Source organism: Elephas maximus, chromosome 3 (assembly GCF_024166365.1).
Source record: "Elephas maximus indicus isolate mEleMax1 chromosome 3, mEleMax1 primary haplotype, whole genome shotgun sequence".
In the NCBI taxonomy this organism is placed as follows: Eukaryota; Metazoa; Chordata; class Mammalia; order Proboscidea; family Elephantidae; genus Elephas; species Elephas maximus.
Window position 1 is genome coordinate 72,186,847 of NC_064821.1, and position 20,304 is coordinate 72,207,150.

A 20,304-nucleotide genomic window follows, 5' to 3' on the forward strand; every position below is an offset into this window, starting at 1 on the left:
GCTTCTAGTAGGAGAAAAGTGTTTGCTACTGATAAATAATTATTTTCTGTCCGTTATTTTCATGGGAGTGAGTAAACCCAAAAACAGAGAAAATGGAAAAAACCCAAGTCAACAGCTCTTAGAAGATGAAGTTGCCACATCATGCCTTGGTCTGGTTTATAGTGATCAAGCTTCAAAGAAAAGACAGCAATAAATCCAATCCACATGACTGTTGTAAAAAGACATCTATTTGGCTTTTAATACAAAATGACTTGGAGAAACACAGCAAGAAAATATCATACAAGCCAGTTACTGAATTAAAAAAAAAATCCCCAACCAAAAAAAAGCTAACGAATTTCAGTTACATTCTCTGTCTTCAGTCTGGATTAGAAAACAGGAAATTACAAACCAATGTCAGTCCCTTTAAAGAAGTTTTATTTAAAAAATAAAACAAAACAAAAATCAGTCCCTAAAATCTGGCAGGTGGTTTTTAGAAGCCACTGGAATCTTGCCTTAATCATCCTGGTGACAGGGGATCCATGTGGTCATTAGAATATGGCCACCTCTTCCTCTGTTCCTTGCTAGTAACAGTCTTCGTCTGAAGGGAGGATGCTGGCCTGGGCACCATTTGATGCCACTTATACAGTCTGAGGTCTTAAGGTCAAGCCGCCTTGGAGTCTTCCATTCCGTATCTTCACTGAATCTCCCCCATATACAGTCTCTTGTCGCTGGATGCTGAGAGAACTGAGGTGAATAGAACAGAGAAGATAACTGGAAATAATGAAGGCTCGAGGAGACTTGGTACTCAAGGGCTCTTATGTCAAGAGCTAATTTTGGTATAGAAGAGCAGTTGGATTTAACTTGAATCCCCCTCCTCCTAAACACCAATCACTGGAAACTATAGTCTGGCTTTTCAATCCAAGCCCTCTCAAAACCATGAGGGTGACTGTGCTTTGGGAAATACATCATCAGGCTCTAATTCCTGATGTCCCTTGTCAGTCAAGGAGTCCCTGGGTGGCGCAAACAGTTATGCATTCTACTAGTAGGTGAAAGACTGGTGGTTCGGACACACTCAGAGGTGCCTCAGAAGACAGGCCTGGTGATCTGCTTCTGAAAGGTCACAGTCTTGAAAACCCAAGGGCACTTCTACTCTACACACATGGAGTTGGAATCGACTCAATGGCAACTAACAACAACTTGTCAGTCAAGCCCTAAGAAAAAGACCTTCTTAGTCATTCTAGAGGAGAGGAATCAATGTCTATGCCATATATTTTGTAAATGTGTTTCTGGTTATTATACTTAGTCCTGGAGAAAGCTAAACATTCTCATTAAATTCAAGGTCCTAGATTATTTGGTTTAGCCAGCCAATAAAATTTAAGTAAATCTGCAATTTATATCTGAATATTAAGAAACATCATTCTTTTATGCAAACCCATCATTAAAACATAGGCTTGAAGCAGGTGAACACAAAAGAACTAGAAATGAATATACTAACCAAATTCTCTTTGAGAAGGAGAAAAAAAATTAAACATTGCTCTTATCCTCACCACTGAAAACAACATGGCAAGGCTATCAACGATACCTGTAAAGACTGTTTGCATGGAAACTATGTAAGACAGATGGCCACTTCCGCCTCTGTGTTACCAGGACCCCTCTAGGAATATTCCCACAGCTTCCCTTTCCCCTCAAGTCAGAACCGACTTACTGATGGGCTCATCAGGGTGGAAAGCCACTTCATTGATGGAGCCAGCATGGCCGGGCAGCTTATACAGAATTCTTCTGCTTGTGGTATCCCACACATACACAAACCTGCAAAGTATCAGGACAAAAGTAAGGCCTAAAGCTGGCAGCAGGGCACAGGCATGGATTTTCAGAAAGACTTTACTGTGGTAAAATATATGTAACAAAGAATATGGTCACTTTAACCATTTTTAAGTATAAACTCAGTGGCACTAATTACATTTGCAATGCTGTAAACTGTCATCACTATTTATTTTCAAGGAAACCCTGGTGGAGTAGTGGTTAAGTGTTACGGCTGCTAACCAAAAGGTTGGCAGATCAAATCCACCTGCCCTATGGGGCAGTTCTACTCTGTCTTGTAGGCCCACTATGAGTTGGAATCGACTTGATGGCAATGGGTTTTGGTTTATTTATTTTCAAGGAGACCTGATAGTGCAGTAGTTAGGAGCTATGGCTGCTAACCAAAAGGTTGGCAGTTTGAATCTACCAGTCACTCCTTGGAAACTCTATGGGGCCATTCTGCTCTGTCCTATAGGGTTGCTATGAGTTGGAATCGACTCAACAGCAATGGGTTTGGTTTTGGTTTGGTATTTATTTTCAAAATTTTTTTATCACTCCAAATAGAAAATGAGTATCCCTAAAGTAATAACTCCCCACTCCCCTTTCCACTCCCTCAACAGCAACTTGTAATCACTAATGAACTTTGGTCTATATGCATTTGCCTATTCTAGATATCTCATATAAGGGAGATCATACAATATATATCCTTTTGTGTCTGACTTATTTCATTTAGCATGTTTTCAAGGTTTATTCATATTGTAGTATGTAGCAGAACTTCATTTCTCTTTATGGCTGAATATTGAGGCATAGCTTTTTAAAAGTAAATGGAAGCAACAATTTACTTATTCACTCCTCATTTATTGAGCTGTGCCTTGCTTTTAGAAATGAGGAATAGGGTTTGCAAAGACATGGACTCTGCCCTTAAGCTACTGAACGAGGAAATAGGAATAGCTAAAAATATAAACATTACCGGTATTTTCAAGTAAAAGTTTCTGAAATAAGAAAGGATATGGCGAGACAAATAGTTTGTCCTATGGGCCCCAAACAGACCTTCTTCAAAGAGTATTCAGTATAATTAGGCTGCGTTAACCTCATATTCATTGTCTTAAAGTAACCCAACTCATGACATGTTGCAGATCCATCTAAACCACAGAGTTCAGAGAGAAACAGGGATTTCTGCAACATAAACATAGCCCAAGCCCAAATCTTGCACTGAATTCACGGGCTGAAAGAACACAGAGTTTTAGAATGAGAAGGGGCCAACAGAAATCAGCAGATCTAAACCCCTCATTTTATAGATAAGAAAACTAAGGTACAGTGACTTTTCCAAGGTGACACAGCTCATCAGTCACTCAGCAGCAGAACTAAATTCAGACTAGAAGTCTTAACATATTCCAGCATTGTCCTTTCTCTCTCTCTCACCATCCTCGAACATCCTGGCCAAAAAGAAAAAAAATTCCTTTGATGCTCAATCTTGCTTGAGTCATTTTAGCTGAAGGTTAAAATAAAGAGACATTATCTTTATATGACTATGCAAAAATAACCTGTTGGTAACTTTAAGGAGCTGGTATTTTTCAAGCAGGTTATAAAAATTATTTACATATTTGTTTTGTTCAGTCCACACCTGAGAGAGTACACTCACCAGAGCTTGATTATAAAACACCTAGCTCTGATCCAACATATTTTTGGTCTAAAATGCAAATAAGCAAGGGCTTCTTAATTATACTATTTAGCTCTCAAGGGCTTGGCTCCAAAGGGTCCAAGCAAGATGGAAGAGAAACATGAGCCCCATCTGTCCACAGGCTCCTTGGCTCTGACGTGCATACCTTCCTACTGTCTCCTCTCCTGCCACGCACAAACAACACCTCGTTAATACAGCTAAGGGAAGTAAGGCATGGCAAAAGAGTGTAGGCGCCGGAGTCAGAAAGGCCTAGGTTCAAATCTCAGTGCGGCAAGTCACTAGCTAAGTAAACTTAGGACATTTAACTTCTCTGAGCTACTCTTTCCTTTGTTATAATAATGGAAACAATACTGAACTCAGTTTGCTGAGAGAAATAAATGAGATAATATATGCAAAATGCCTGGCACACAGAACTAATGGTAGCTATTGTTAAGGTGAATAGATTATCAAAACAAAATCACATGAAGTCCAAAGATGAATAAATCACTCATGGCAGAGACTGGTGTCTTCCTGCAGTCCTTGATAGAATTGTTGAAGGGTTTCAAGTCTGAATACGAGGAGGTGATTCGCAAGTAGAGAGAAGAAATTTGCCAAATCCAGGCCAAGATGAAAAGCAGTTTGCTGAGAAGGAAGGATACATTTTCCAGGCATATAAAAGCCAGTAGAACCCCAGATCTCCAAGGGCTTACTTCAAGGCCTCACTCTCAATGGCTGCCAATTACATGCTAAATTTAGAGGGGTTCCTTGTCCTCTTCTTACTCTGGCATGACAACCTACAGCAGGAACCAGGCTCCTTATGTAACAGAGCTACTGTCGACTTGGGGCTAATTGGCGAGGTGGCCTGTGAAAACTGGTCAACCCCCAGCAGGTAGACAGGCAGGCTTTCCCCAGACCAGAGCCATACTTGCACATGTAAACTTTAAAGGAACAGTAGGAAGGGTAAGGGGGTAGAGAGGACACTGCAAATCGGAAAAGGCCAATGTCAGAAACAAACTGCTCTTGTCAGAAGAAAAGCTTATTAAGCAAATGTAATTTAAAAGCTTCATCTTTGTTGAAAATTACATAAAAAGAATTGTTCCTACTCAGTCAGAATTCAAGATACCTTCATCTGTGGACCTGTTTCTTAAGGTCTTCTTTAGTAACCTGATAACTGAAAATCCTTTTCTTTTTGAGGGCAGCTCTCTAAGCCACCAGTACTTAAAACATCAATGTGGCACTGCTTCACCTGGACTCTCTTTTCCAGAAAATACCTGATTACTTGTTCATTTTTCCTGGCATTAAACTTGTCAGGGGAGGGGGGAGGGCCCTGGCATATCCAAGTACGTCAGCATTGTTCACAAATAGGAAGAGGAGGGAGAGAATGAAAGTGAGCCTTCCCCATGGCGGCACAGGCAGCCCCTGGGTTACCAACGAGGTCCATTCCTAAGTGTGTCTTTAAGTCGAGGCTGCAGGTTCAGCAGGGACAGGTGCCTCTTGCTCTCACTTAGCCCCACTTCAGTGTGAGAAAAAGCCTGAAGCCTTTCCAAAGATGTAAAAGCTGCACGTGCAGCAAGTGAAGGTGACTGTGATGACGTATCTGGTGTAAGCAGGGGTCAGTTCAATCATTTCAAAGTGAGGGCAAATTTACCTAACACTAAAGGGCACGGACAAGCTGTCCATCAGTTGGATATTAGTAAGCCGGGGACTTACTGTATTAGAGCCCAAATAGGCGAAAGCCCTGGAATATGCTGAAAACCCTAGCTAGCCCAGGAAAGGGTTCCTGGTGACAGAATGGTGCTTGTTTTGGTAGGTAGCAGGAGATCAGTAAAGGGGAGAAAAACGGAGTTAAGCTCAAAAGGATCAAGATATTTCCTAATATAGCTAAACCCAGGATTCGCCATCAGTGAGAGTCACCATTCTTTACCGTCTCATGTTTGTAGTCTATCACTCCTGGCACCTGGATATCCTACTCAACCTCTGAATCCCTCCCAAGTACAGGTCACCAAGGACAGAACACACACAACAGCATCCTGACAGAATTCTCTCCCTATGTTTGTAGTTCATCAAATAATGAGTGTGTCAGTTTAAATTTGCATTTAAGAAGGCCTCACAGTCTCTTAGCTCAGAGTTGGAAAACACCTAACCCACAAGTTGCCATGCCCTCACTCAGCAATCACAGCACTTTTCCCGCTGACCCCGATCTACCTCTGACTCATACTCAACAAAAGGCAGTCATCACCAACAGCTGAGCTGATAGGTAAGGTAAAATCTGACTGCCATCCTTGAGCCAGGAACTCATTCATGCAATACTCAGTAAGTGCCAAGAATATGTCAAGTATTGTCAAGCACTCCCCTGGGTTCAAAGATGACTGAGACCGAGTCCCTGACCGCTAGGAGTAAATAATTCAGTGGAGGTTCCCCACTGTGTCTGACTGTAAGATGTAATATATGTTAATAAAGTTTAGCTGTGTAAAGTGTGAAAGCAACACAGAAAAAAAGAGCAACTGGTTCTGCCTGAGAGGTAGCGGGGAGACAGGATCAGGGACATAACATTGAGGTGGATATTAGAGACATGTAGGAGTTTGGATAATGGAGAAGAGCAGGTATGAGAGATGCTCCGGAGGTGAGAACACACAAGTGAGCTGGCATAGGAAAAGTTCCACGTCAACGAAGCACTGTGATTACAGTGGGGAGGTGAGTGCTCAGTATGTATTTGAATGGACTGAAGTATGGCAGGAGATGGGTCTGATAAGGGAAACCAGTACCAGATTACGAATCTGAGTTTTATTTTGGTGGCAAAGGGAATTCGACAGAAACAAAATATTTACCCTTCAGGTCTAAAATGCATCCAAAGGGATAGAAATGAAGTGTTTGCCCGACATGATCTTTAAACCCTTCATTCTACATCTCTGAATACAGCTCTAACTCTAGGTCTGCTCCAGCTTAGTATCCGTACTTCGTGTATTAAACATAAGATACCTGCATAGCTCCATCATTCTTTACCCCACACCCAGTAATCCTTACCTGTCCGCTGAGCCAGCTGCTATTTTGCTTCCATCAGGTGACCAAGAACATCTAAGAAGATTCTGCAATGATGGATAAGCAGGAATCCACTGAATATAGCAATACACCGAAACCCTTCTTTACTAGACTACAGAATCACTGAGAGACTTTAAATTTCTTAGGTAGAGTTTTAATTATTCTTCCCAGAAAGATGATCAGCAATTATCTTACATTCTGTGGCCCAAAACAGCATACTTTGTTATTTCACACCATATAAAAACTATCTGTAGAAAACGCTTAACACATAGTTAATAACAATGGACCTGGCAACAAAATTTTATTCTGTTTACAAACGGAGGTTCCCTTTGCTGCACTTACCTTGATCCTCATTACATTTTTTTTTCTGTTTATCTTGAAGGAAAATATAACCAAACCCCCCCCAAAATAAGATTTGATTTATGAAGTGAAACTGAATTTCAAGGAGCTCTCAAATGAAAAAAACATCTCTACTAACAACAGAGATTTATACCAGGGGAAAGCTACTTTCAATAGAGCTGTCTTGGGAATTTGAAGGTTTGGAAAAAATTTCTGTCTTTCAGAACTAGGTTTATTGAAGGGAGGATGCAGTCTCAGGACTCTAACAGCTGGTCACTGGGAGATTAAGGGAGACCATCTGGGTAACAGTCATGGGAGCCTGGATCTCACATGGGACACTGATCTGAGGGTCAAAGTTTCCAAGGAATTAAAGGGATAGGAGTGTCTTGTTGAGGGTGGACTAAAGTCAGAGTTTTTAGTTTGAGGGCTGGCCCCATGACTACCTATATGACTGCCTTCTTCCCTAGGCTTCTGTTAGTTTTACTTCTGGCAAGAAGAGTTTTGATGAAGAACAGCCTTACTGGAATACAGCCTCTTCTTAGCAGAGCTACTGCTCTCTATTCTTAGCACCACCTTGTTTGCCATGCGGAACTCACCTTTTCAAAATTGTGCACATTTCCTTGAAATATTTTCACACATCTCTCTTTGGGGGCAAATGGCCGGACATCCCAGACACGCACTGTAAAAAGAATCCACACGAACAAACCACCTAAACAGCTATCAGCCAGAAGCCTCCTGAGAACCCACTTGAAACTAATGTTATGTCAATAACAGATGCTGTTTCCTGGTTGGAGGAGATCCAGCATGGCACACGAGGCACTTGCCACTTGCCACCAGGTAAGGTTTTTTTCTTTTTCTAACGGGAATGAAATGGATCCAAGTCCCATCAATAGGGGCTAAGGCACAGAGGCAAGCTGAGGAGTAGGAGGGAAAAGTAAAACATATTGCTGGGGACTCGCAGTGGGAAAACGTTGAGTGTGACACTAATTTCAGCAAACCATTTTGTAATGATTCCTCCTCTGTCAACTCAGTCACATCCTGCAAAGCTTCAATATGACCCTCTAAATACCGCTGACCACTGTGACAATCAATCCATAAATACCACACTTAGCAGTGACCTTTCCCTAATGTTGCACTTGACAGTCTGAACTTGAACAGTCAAATATAACAAAAGAGCACTAGTTAAACCTCAGATAAACAGTGAGGTTCTTTATGCCTTGGTTTCCTCCTCTCTAAAATGGGGAGAATACCACCTATTCTTCTTTTTTTAAAAAAAAAGAGTATTTTAAGGATCAAATGAGATGTATGTGAAAGGGCTCTAAAAGGTTGGAAGCAACAGCGGAAATAAAGAATTTATCATTTTATTATGCAACCACAACAAGAAATTCTTTTAATTATTTTAATAACTATTTATGGAATCTTATCTTTCCTCACCGTGAACAATGCTAGAATTGGTCAATGGTAACCCACTGAAAACAGGATACATGTATAAACACCCGCTGTAAGCAGTAGGTATAGCTGTTGAACTGAAGTTGTACCTATTGTGGAATCTGAGTAATATTTTATTTGAGAATGAAAAAAATAACACCAGCCTTTGGGGTCAGACAGGCATAAAAAGGCAAAGCTATGCGTGAAAGTTTGCTTTGAGCTGAGGATACAGTAAGAAGGTAAGGATGTTCATTCATTCAACAAGTATTTATTGAGCATCCATTGAGTGCTAGACACTGTGTTTATGTTACAAAATGTCAGTAAAGTGCATTTTAGTTCCAGACAATTCTGTGAGATTGTGTACCAGGGGGTGTTTCCGAATTTCCCAACATTAAGTATATATTCCAATAAGTCAGCTTCCTTTTTTTTTCTGTAGTAAACTCATCCTCCTACCCTACAACTCAAATACCAACAAAGGCCCGAAGCATGTGTGTCTGTGTATAAACTCAGAATGTTGGGATGTTTTAATGAGGACCTCTTGTGACACCAATGTTTTTGGAGTGGGGAAGGAAGACATTCTGGCAGAACAGGCACAACTGAGATATCAACAGGCCTATTGATCACCTAAGCTTGGTGCTCTCTGAAAATGCCCTAGAACTGCACTGTATGGCATCTCCAGATTCATTTTTCTCGATAAACTAATCACTAAGAGTTTCTTGTACCCTGTGTGGATCTACTGCCTTGCGCTTATAGCATGCCAGAGCTTAAATAGACCTTAAAGGTGAAGTCCAATTGTCTTACTTTAACAGTGTAAAAACTGATGCCCTGAGAAAATAAATGTTATATGCAAAGCTGTTCAGGGACTAGCTGGCAGATCTGGGTCTGGAACCCTGATTTCTTGACTACCTGGTCTAAAACTTTTTTTACAACGTATCAAGGGACTCTTTCCATGGACCCTCATTTATCCTGGCACACATTTCTACCACCCAATGCCCACTTTCTTTAGGGTTGATATTGACTGAGCACTGGGAGAGTATTCCTCTCCAAAGTTACCTGTATTGTCCATTGCATTGGACAAAAGATAAGAGCCTTCAGAACTTAAACTCAGGCCAGTCACTGAATCTGCATGGCCTCTCATGGTGTACGTTAACTTGTTTTGGCGCAGGTCCCAGACCTGCAAAGACAAAAAGGTGCTCCCAGAAATCAAACTGAAGAACAGCAGAGAAAAAGAGTTACTCAACAGTCAATTGCGTGGAGAAACTGACCGCTCTTCTTAGTCTGGCTCTGGGCCAATTATTACTTTATTACAAAATACAGGGTTTCTGTCAAAGAAGAAGAGCCCTTACCTTTCTAAATAGGAGGCCAAAAGTTACTGTGTTTGACTAGATAGATATAAACCTAATGAATGCCAAATATTAAGATAAAGCTTAACAAAATAGAATGACAGAATTAACAGATTATTTTCAAATCATAACAAAATATATTAGGCATTGAAGAAAAAACTAGCATTTAAAACACTTAGGTTATGATTGTTAACCACTGAAAATAAATTATTAAAACCATTTAAAAATAAACATGTCATTTGAAAAAGGCGTCAACATTACATGTAAAATGTGTATACACAGACAACAATTATACGGCAACATGCAAAAACACAGATGCTTACAATTTTTCCTTTACTGTATGTATATGTGTATGTGCATGGATGTATATGGAAGAACATTTTCATTAAAAGACAAATAAGTTATTATAGATTCACTGTTGCCTGGGTAGGAAAGGCAGGATGAACAGTTCAACTGGAAATAACCTGAATGTCAAACAGGGAAAATAAATGGCTTAGTAAGTTATGGATCATGAACACACTGTAATACTACGAGTTCTCATGGAGGAGATGGCATAGCAGAGTAGAAAGAATGAACTGGTGTCTCCTGCTTAGAGCTATGGTGTCACTGGGCCACTAAACCTTTCTGGGACCAGTTGCTGGTCTGGAAGATGTGGCCAACAGCACCTACTTGTTACGGCCATTGTGAAGACTATGAATAGAATGCTTAGCATATGCCTGGCACAGAGCAGGCCCTCAATAACTCTTAGCTATTATTATGCAGCTCCTAAAAATAACTCTGAAGACCAAATATAAAAATGTTTATGTAATAAGCTATTAAGCAAGAAAGGAAAATACCAAACAGTATTCATATTCATATTTACATAGATTACAACTATGTAAAACATATTAAAGCCGAGAGAAATGGTCCGCAATGTCACATGAAAATAGAACAGCAATTCTGTTAAGGTCGTTCTATTATACAAAACTTTCCCCAAATTTTATTTAATATTGCCATGTAGTTTTCTAAGTGAAAAAGATTTTTTTTTCTATGCCTTTAAGCAAGGCACTTTCCCTCATCCAGAAAGGAACTAGGTGTTGTATGTCAAAGCAATACATAAGGCAGACAACTCCACTTTTCCCAGCAATAAATCATTCATGTGTGGAGCCCAGCACACTTTATATACAATCATTTCTGTGTCAGGATGTTTGCTGCCTCAGTAATCAGGAATGCCTGAAATGGCTGACATTTTGCTCAAGCTGTTCTCCCTCTTCAGAGGAGGCACTGTTGAAATCTTCAGCTTTGCAACAACTACAAAAGAATGCAATCCGCCATCTTCCACAGCACTCGTGTGCTATCTCCAGACTTTCTTCCTTACCGCCTGCACCCCTTGTTTGTGCAGGGCCAGAACACATCTGGGATTTGCCACAGAAAGAGTGAGTATGGCACGAATTAAAGTAAAAGATTTTGCAACTGCCCTTATCAGCTCTTCAGTGAATATTTGGGCAGGCGCTGTTGGAGATGAAAACAGTCACAGTCCCTGCTCTCAAGGAGTTTTCAGTCTAGTAAGGAAAACAAACATATAAACAAGTGATGAGGCCAGTACCAGGTAAAGTAGTAGCTGGCAGAGGGATTAACTCTCCTGTGGAACAGAGATGGAAGTAAGAAAGCAAAGGTTTCAGAGAGTAAAGCATATAAGCAGGGTCTGGAAGGAAGGGATATGTTTTATTTAGACAAAGTAGAAGGGGATTTCCAGGCAAAGGTACTGTGTGAAAGCAGAGGCATGAGAACGCTGGGGGCTATACAGAATGAGGCATGGGGTGGCAGCAGATGATGCTTGCGAGGTAGGCACGTGGAGGCCAGCTCATGAAAGATTTTCAAGGCCTAGCTATAGAGCTCAGACTTTATCTTAACCACTTTCACTGAAGAGCCACAGGAGGGTTTAAGGTAGGGGAATGAACTGGTCAGATCTGTATTCTACAAAGATCTTTCTGGCCTGAATATTTTAAAGGATGAGACCAGAGGCTGGGAAATCAGTGAGTATCTATTCTATCCTCTTACCTGCTACATTAAAAAACAAAAACACTAAACAAAAAACAACTAAACTTCAATTCTGACTAGAGCTCTGGATTACAAGAAATGCCAAGCAACTGCCAGCTAGGTCTTCAAGCCATCAAGCAGCTGAATATTTTCTTCTTTTATCATTTTCCTGACTCTTCAATCTTGCCCCCAGTAAAAAGTTCCAAGAGAACGACAGGAACATCATGTTTAATAACGAACATACACAGAGTGTGTTCACCTTATATTTTAAAAGGGGTCCCGTTCCCTGTGTGTTCCTCATTTCTTAGAACAGACAGTGCTATGTGAAATAGACTGAGAAGCAAACAAAAAAACAAGCTCTTTTAGGAGTACTTCCTTATGTAGCGAGGCCGTGTAGTGGTGTGTCAACCAAGTGCTCAAGATTGGTAAGTGCTTAAAAGCTGCTTGTTATTTGACTAGAGGGAACAGGACAGAATGGGAACAATTTTGGCTCCTCTGGAGATAAAGTTCTGATCTGGGCTACACCACTGACCAAGTGACTATGTGACCTTAGCCAAATCACTTAACCTCTTAGGGCCTCACTTTGATTATCTATAAAATAAGGGACAGGCTAGAAAATGTCTAAGGTCTCTTTCAGGTTTGACATTCCCTGAGTCTACTTCTGATTGAAAAAGAGCCTCTCCTTTGCAATTTAAAAGAAATTTATGAGAGCCTGAGACACTTAACACTTCTTCTGGGTCCAGCTGCTGTTACTCTCAAGACACTTAGTATGTAAGAACAGAATGTCAGATAGGGAGAAGACAAATTCTGAAACGATCTCACAGGTTCCTAGCGTAAGATTATATAGTAGGCACACGAGGTCACACAGCTAGCAATTAAGTGGCAGAACCAGAAACATGATCCTAATTATAGCACTGTGAAAAAATAAGAGTGATGTACCAGAGAGCAACTAGAAGAAGGGCCTAGGAAATCTTCTCTGAAGAGACACGAGCTGAGACTGGAAGACAGGAGTGACACAGCCATGGGAATATCTAGGGCAGGGGGATTCCAAAAGAACTAACTACATGACATTAAGAAGAAAAAAAAAAAAAAAGCATCATACAAGATTTTATCTGAAATGTGAATATTAACATGTTTACATACGAAATACTATCTTCAGAAAAAGATGGAAGGAAACACACTGAAATTTCAATAGGTACTGCTGAATGTAGATGATGAGATTACAAGTGATTATTTTTCTTTTTACATTTTCCAAAATTTCTTCAATAAATTATTACTTTTATAATGGAAAACATTTATATTGTAATAAACGATTATCTTAATTTTATATGATTTTAGTTTCAATAAAGTTCATTTGTTAAATATACATTTAAATGCAATTTTTACATCTCTGCAAAACTTTTAGGGTAAATAAATAAGCCAACCAGAAGTCTACACTGATTTTTAGTCTGGACAATAGGATACACTCTGCAGTGCACAAAGAGGGAGCTCCCAGTGCCGACGAGAGGAGGTAGGGATCCTGATCAGGTATACCACAAGGATGCCAGAGTCTTTGGAGCACCATGTGCAGTTCTTACAAAAACAATCCTTGAAAATGAAGCCCTGGCAGAAAAGTCTGAATGTTTGAGAACTAAACACTTTTTTTTTTTTTAATTAACTTTTATTAAGCTTCAAGAGAACGTTCACAAATCCAATCAGTCTGTCACATATAAGTTTACATACATCTCATTCCCTACTCCCACTTGCTGAACTAAACACTTTTTAATTTGGAAAGAAAAAGACTATGAAGCTAAGATGTAAACTTGTAACTTATAGAGAATAACCAGGAATTAGTTCACCAAATTCTATAAAACTAGAGTCAGCGGACATCCCCGAGAATTATGAAGGACGAGGCTTTAGGAAAAGGTAGTGCTGTACGTAACTTCTGTAGATATGAGGCTGTATTTACACCTCTCCATGAGGTGATATCCCCGTGAGAGTAAAATCGGTGTATGTCAACAAATCCACAGAAATCACTTACCCTAAGTAGATATATAGTGTGTATCTGAGAAGATATGGAAAACCTTCAAATCCTAAAAGGGGGCTGGGTATACCTTCAGGACTAGAAACGCACTGAGTGTATCTGTCTACAGAAGGCCCAGGAACAGACTAGATAAAGAATCCAGGAATAAGTCGCACTATTTGCGGTAAGACTTTACTATTTACTAGCACAAGAGTCGTATTTCTAGGTGAGTCTCTAAACAGAGTGGAGAAGAGGGCATCATATTCTTGAAGTAAAAACACAAACAACAGCAACAAAAAAAACCTAGCCTCAAAAGGTACTGTATGATTCCATTTACATGACATTCTGGAAAAGAAAAAAACTATGAGGACAAAGAACAAATCAGTGGTTGTTAGGGGTTAGGCATGCGGAGGTTTGACTACAAAAAGGAGTACTATGGAATTTCTGGGGTATGGGAATTTTCTGTATTTGTTTAGGGTAGTTCTATGATTCTATGCAAGTTTAAAACTCATAAAACTATACACCAAAGAAAGTTAATTTCACTATGTACATTTAAATATATCTTAAAAGGTATAAAAATTACCATAGTTTGATGATACTAACTCACTTTGATCTGCATAAGAAGCCCTCTAGTGATTATGATGCCAGTGGGTCCCCAAACTTCACTCTGGGAAATACTACACAAGCTATTAAGATAATCTAAGTCCCTATGTTCTTAAGTCCACACTCTCCAAATAGTCACATGGGGGAAAAGGGAGGGGAAGATAAGTTTAATTTTGGAAATGGTGGATTCTGAGGTACTTATGTGATAACCAAGTGGGGGATGCTGAGTAACTGGTTGTACATAGGGGCTCAAGATTTGGGCTGGGAATATAGATTTCAGAGTCAGCACCACAGAGCTGGCACTTAAAGCCATGGAAATTGATGACGTTGTCCAGGAAAAATGTATATAGTGAGAAGAGTGGTTAGGAAAGAATGCTGGGGAATAATGACATTCACAGAACACACAGAGGGAGTAGCTTGTAGAAGCATTTGAGAAGGTGCTGGGGTGAAAAGTTATGTCGTCAAAGAACTCAGGAAAGACAGGTCAGGTCAAATGCTGGTCACATAAAAAAAAAAAAAAAGGGCTAAGAGGCATCTACTGGATTTAGTAACAGAGATCACTGGTGACCTGGAAGGGAACAGATTCAATGGGAACGATGGAGATAGAGCCAGAATGCTGAGGAGTGATGAGGAGATAAAGAACTGAGGAATGAATGGGAGGTAGGGAAAAGAGGCAATGCAGAAAAATCTTCAGGGGATTTATCGCAGAGGTTAAAAGCATGACTATAGAACCAAACTATTTGGGTTTTGAATTGAGATTCCATCACTTATTAGCTGTATAACGCAAGGTAAGTTGTATTTTTCTCTAGCTCAGTTTCTTCATCTGTAAAATGACACTGTTGTTGTTTTATGCCGCTAAGTCAATTCTAACTCAGAGTGATCCTATATGACAGCACAGAACTGCCCCATAGGGTTTCCTAGACTGTAATCTTTATAGGAGCAGATCTCCAGGTCTTTTCTCCTGTGGAGCTGCTGGTGGGTTTGAACCACCAACCAGAAGAGAGGAAGAGGTTGAAAATAGGAGCTGGAAAAATTGATGGTGTGAGGTCCCTGAGAAGGAAAGAAGGGTTGAAATCCTTCCATTTAAAGGACTGCCTTTAGACAAAAGCAAGGATGCCTCATCCATAGCGTCATGGATTGAACTGTGGCTCCCAAAAACATGTGTCAACTTGGTTAGGCCATGATTCCCAGTATTGTGTGGCTGGGATTTTGTGATCGATGTAATTTTCCTATGTGTTATAAATCCTGATCTCTGCCTGTGGTTAATGAGGCAAGACAAGATTATGTTAAAGAGAGTTAGGTTGGGATGTAACACCCTTACTCAGGTCATATCCCTGATCCAACGTAACGGGAGTTTTCCTGGGGTGTGGCCTGTACCACCTTTTGTCTTACAAGAGATAAAAGGAAAGAGAAGTGAGCAGAGGGCTGGGACCTCATCCGACCAAGAAAGCAGCACCGGGAGCAAAGCACAGCCTTTGGACTCAAGGTCCCTGAGCTGAGAAGCTCCTAGACCAGAGGAAGATTGATAACAAGGACCTCCCTTTAGAGCTGACAGAGAAAGGCCGCCCCTAGAGCTGACGCCCTGAATTTGGACTTCTAGCTTACTAGACTGTGAGAAAATAAATTTCTCTTTGTTAAAGCCATCCATTTGTGGTATTTCTAGATAACTAAGACACATAGTGACAGCAAAAGACACAAGGAAAGGGAATACAGTACAGATTCTAAGTAGGGGCAACACAGGAAGTTGAGTATTTACCTATGTTTACTATGACGAAGCAGAAGGTGAGTTCCAAGTCTTTGAGATCCTTAAGGAAGTTAGTAAGCGAAAAACAGACAAGAATTGTGTAACTCCAATATAACACCTCACATTTACTGGCACTGACTGTGGTGCGATTCATTACTTTTGTGTGTGGCCTTTCTAGCCATGGTCTTGTAACCCCCACCCAGGTGATTGTGTGATCGGGTAATTGTGCCCTACCAAGGGGACTGGTCAGTTTTGCTTTAAAAGAGAGCCAATTCCAGAGCAGAGGGGGAGAGCCCACCACCACCAAAGAAGTGGAGACCTGCAGGAGAGACCTGGCAGCAGGAGATGGCAAGGTGGGCTTCCCAGCCACAGAGATAGATGAGTGCCTTTGGGCAGAGGCCTACAGCCAGGGAGAATTGTGCCTGTGAGAGGCTGTCTTGATGGAAGAACTGTATCTTGAGTGTTCCTGAGCCTGAACTGTAACTCTTACTTCCCTAATAAACCCTGTTAATTGTGAGTATGTTCTGTGAGTTCTATGTGGCCGCTGCCATGAATTATCAAACCCAGTAGAGACTGCTGTGGTGGGGCAGTTGGTGTCAGAATTGTTAGAGATGGTGTAGGGGGGAGGCATGTCTGACCTCCACCTCATAGGAATCAGCCTTGGGCTGTTGATCTTGGTTCTCCTTCCCCTTCGTGGGGTTGGAGGAGGTCAGATACCGCCTCCATGCCATTTTTACACTTACTATGTCTAGGAGGAAACCCTCCTTGGAAACTCTATGGGGCAGTTCTACTCTGTCCTACAGGGTCGCTATGAGTCGGAATCGACTCGACGGCACTGGGCTTGGTTTTTGGTTTATGTCTAGGAAGTCTGTTAGGTGCTCTAATGCATTAGCTCATTTAACCCCCACAACAACCCTATGAGATAGGTATCATTATTATGACCCCCTCACTGTTCCAAAACAGAAAATGGAGGCTTAGCTATATACTTCAAAAACTTTCTTCTCACATTCCCCAAAAGAAAGACCACATGGAGAGATCAGGGTATAGAATCACAAACGGATTCACTCCTATTATTAGATGTCTCATTAGGCCAAAACAATTTTTTAAAAATTGATTTTGAATGTCTTTAGGCAGGAACTGCACTCTTCTTTTCCACACAGTCCCCACCCAGGGATTTCACATTATCTGCTTGGTCCCTGAGGGCATTTATATGGGTTGCAATGCAATCCTTGATTTAGGAAGTCAATGAGGAGAGGAGAGAAAGTTCCTTCCAAGTTATTATCTTCCTTTCAACAGGTATTAAGTGCAAAGCTACCACAATCTCAGAAGTTTGAAAAGATTCGCTTGTGAGTGGAGGTAAGTGAGAGGGAATGATTAAGCATCAAACATACCTTGATATCATTGTCTATGCCACCAGAAATAATCTGATCACTTGTGTCATTGAAGGTCACAGCTAACACCTGGTAGGTGTTCTGAAATGTCTGGATGGCTGCTTTCTTACGGATGTCCCAAAGCTGAAACAAAGGAACAGGAGTCTATTAGTAATGTCATTCTAAGATATAATTGGACAGTGCATGCTGAAGTCCAAGGACTTTGTGGAGGTGAGCAATCACTAAAAAGGGCCCCACTCAGAAGCTTTTCTGGATATTCTGGTAACATACATCATGAGAAGCCACAATTCTGCCAGCATCTGCGAAAAGGTTGGTGGAACGAATCACTTCAGTTGTATTTCCAGACTTCTTTGTTAAAGTTTAAATAAACACAGTTAATCAACATGTCTTAAAGTAGCAGTCCTTCTACCTGCTTAGTTTGTATATTTTTAGGACAGCAAGGCTATTACACCAGTGTTTTTCAAACTGTAGATCCTAACTCATGAGTGGACTGCAACCTACATTAAAAAGCAAACCAACCAACCAGCCAAACCAACCAACCACCCACCCACCCACCAACCCACCCAACATTATAGAGGAAGGTATGTCAGTAGAAATGGAGAAGTAGAGAACTGCAAAAAGGAGGCCTAATGGCATAAATAGTTAAGTGCTTGGCTGCTAATGGAAAAGGTTAGCAATTTGAACCCACCAGCTGCTCCATGGAAGAAAAGGCTTAGTGATCTGCTCCTGTAAAGATCACAGTCTAGGAAATCCTATGGGGCAGTTCTACCCTGTCAGATAGGATTGCTATGAGTCAGAATTCACTAGATGACACACAACAACAGTACCAGAAGGAGCAGAATGGACCTCATTTTCAAACAGGTTTTGGTTGTTTTTTTGGACTCTCTGGCTCTTTGAATGACCAGCTCAATAGTCTTGCCTTTATTGTGCCCAACTTAAAACTCTCCAAACGGAGTTAGGGGGAAGGGTACATCATTTGTCACAGATTTAAAGGCAAATATATTAGCACTTGCTGCCTGGGGCAAGGGATAACTGTTGGGGCAAACAATGTTGTTGTTAGGTGCCGTTGGTTTCAACTCATAGCGACCTGATGTACAACAGAATGAAACACAGCCCGGTCCTGCGCCATCCTCACGATCGTTGTTATGACTGTGCCCATTGTTGAGGCCACAGTGTCAATCCATCTCACTGAGGATCCTCCTACTTTTCGCTGACCCTCTACTTTACCAAACATGATGTCCTTTTCCAGGGACTGATCACTGCTGATAAACTTGTAAATAATAGACAAACCAAAACTTGGGAGAAAACGCTAGGGAATAAGATGCTTTGGAAATAAAGGTTTTGAAAAGCTCACACATTTTACTGGTAATCTAGAAAGACATGCACAAGCCTAGGGCTGGGCACATACTCAGAAGAGACCTGAGAAGGCCCGAAGCTGTCACTTCTGGCTGACTTTCAAGTGTACAAGCAGGAAGTAAAATCTAAGGCAGTGCTGTAAACTGCCCGGTTGAGTGTTGAAGGTGTGCCCCAAACACACGCACACACACACACAAGTCTGTCTGCAAAGATTGGGAGTTTATTTTTGGTTCCAGACATTTAATCTCAATTGAGATTACCCAATTTGAGGAGCAGAAAGAAAAAGGAACAAAGAAAAATGAAGAGAGTCTGAGTGCTGGTGGGACACCGTCAAGCATGCCAACATATGCATAATGGAAGTTCCAGAAAGAGAAAATGGGACAGAGAGAATATATGAAGAAACAATGTTCAAAAGCTTCCCAAATATGATGAAAGACATTAATCTATGCATCCAAGAAGTTCAATGACCTCCATGTAGCATAAACTCAAAAGACAACCATCACAAGATAACAAAATCATACTGTTGAAAGCCAAACACAAAGAGAATCCTGAAAGCATCAAATGAGAAGCGACCTATCATGTATAAGGGACCATCAATAAGATTAACAACTGATTTTTCATCAAAAGAAATGGAGACCAGAAGCGAGTGGGGTGACATAGTCAAAGTGCTGGAAAAAAACAAAAACAAACAAAAACTATCCACCAAGAAATTTACATCCAGCAAAACAGACCACAACTACTACAGCCTCTACCAGACTAAGTCCAGCACAACTAGATGGTGCCCAGCTACCACCACCAACTGCTCTAACAAGGATTACAATACAGCGTCCTGGACAGAGCTACAGAGAAATGTAGAACAAAATTCTAACTCACAAAACAACACTAGACTTACTGGTCTGACAGACAATAGAGAAACTCTAAGAGTATGGTCCCCAGACACCCTTTTAACTCAGTACTGAAGTGACTCCTGAGGTTCACCCTTCAGCCAAAGATGAGACAGGCCCATAAAACAAAATGAGACTAAATAGGCATACCAGTCCTGGGGCAAGGACGAGAAGGCAGGAAGGGACAGGAAAGCTGGTAACGGGGAACCCAAGGTTGAGAAGGAGAGAGTGTTGACAAGTTATGGGGTTGGCAACCAATATTACAATATGGGTATTAACTGTTTAGTGAGAAACTAATTTGCTCTGTAAACCTTCATCTAAAGCACACACACATAAAAAAAAGATGAAGAAATTAAGACATTTCCAGATAACGAAGCTGAGGGAGTGTATTACCACTAGATCTTCCCTATAAGAAACGCTAAAAAGAACCCTTCAGTAATGCTTCTGTTATACCTCCTAGTTTGTTGTGCAGTTCCTGGGGTCTTAAAAGCTTGCAGGTGGCCATCCACGGCACAAAAACGGGTCTCTACTCACATAGAGCAACAGAGGAAGCAGAGTCAGGAATAGGAGGAGGATATGCAATGTGTAGCTAATGGATTCCACGAACAACTGCCTCCTTTGCTATGAGACCAGAAGAACTGGATGGTGCCCATATACCATTACTGAACATTTTGCTCAAAGATTCTATAGAAGAATCTGGATCAAAAGGGGGAAAAT

General features: G+C 40.9%; 1 protein-coding gene across 1 annotated transcript in view; it reads right to left on the bottom strand.

The window, feature by feature from the left end:
* Positions 1–237: 237 nt before the first annotated feature.
* The window catches only part of SNRNP40 (small nuclear ribonucleoprotein U5 subunit 40), a 44,253-nt gene continuing 24,186 nt past the window's right edge, over positions 238–20,304 (bottom strand). Inside the window, exons 5-10 of the mRNA XM_049878553.1 lie at positions 17,348–17,470; positions 9,299–9,419; positions 7,414–7,496; positions 6,464–6,525; positions 1,685–1,788; positions 238–723 (exon numbers count right to left, since the gene is read on the bottom strand). Of these exons, the coding sequence (XP_049734510.1) occupies positions 674–723; positions 1,685–1,788; positions 6,464–6,525; positions 7,414–7,496; positions 9,299–9,419; positions 17,348–17,470 (543 nt within the window). The 3' untranslated portion in view covers positions 238–673. The remainder of the gene's footprint in view (positions 724–1,684; positions 1,789–6,463; positions 6,526–7,413; positions 7,497–9,298; positions 9,420–17,347; positions 17,471–20,304) is intronic.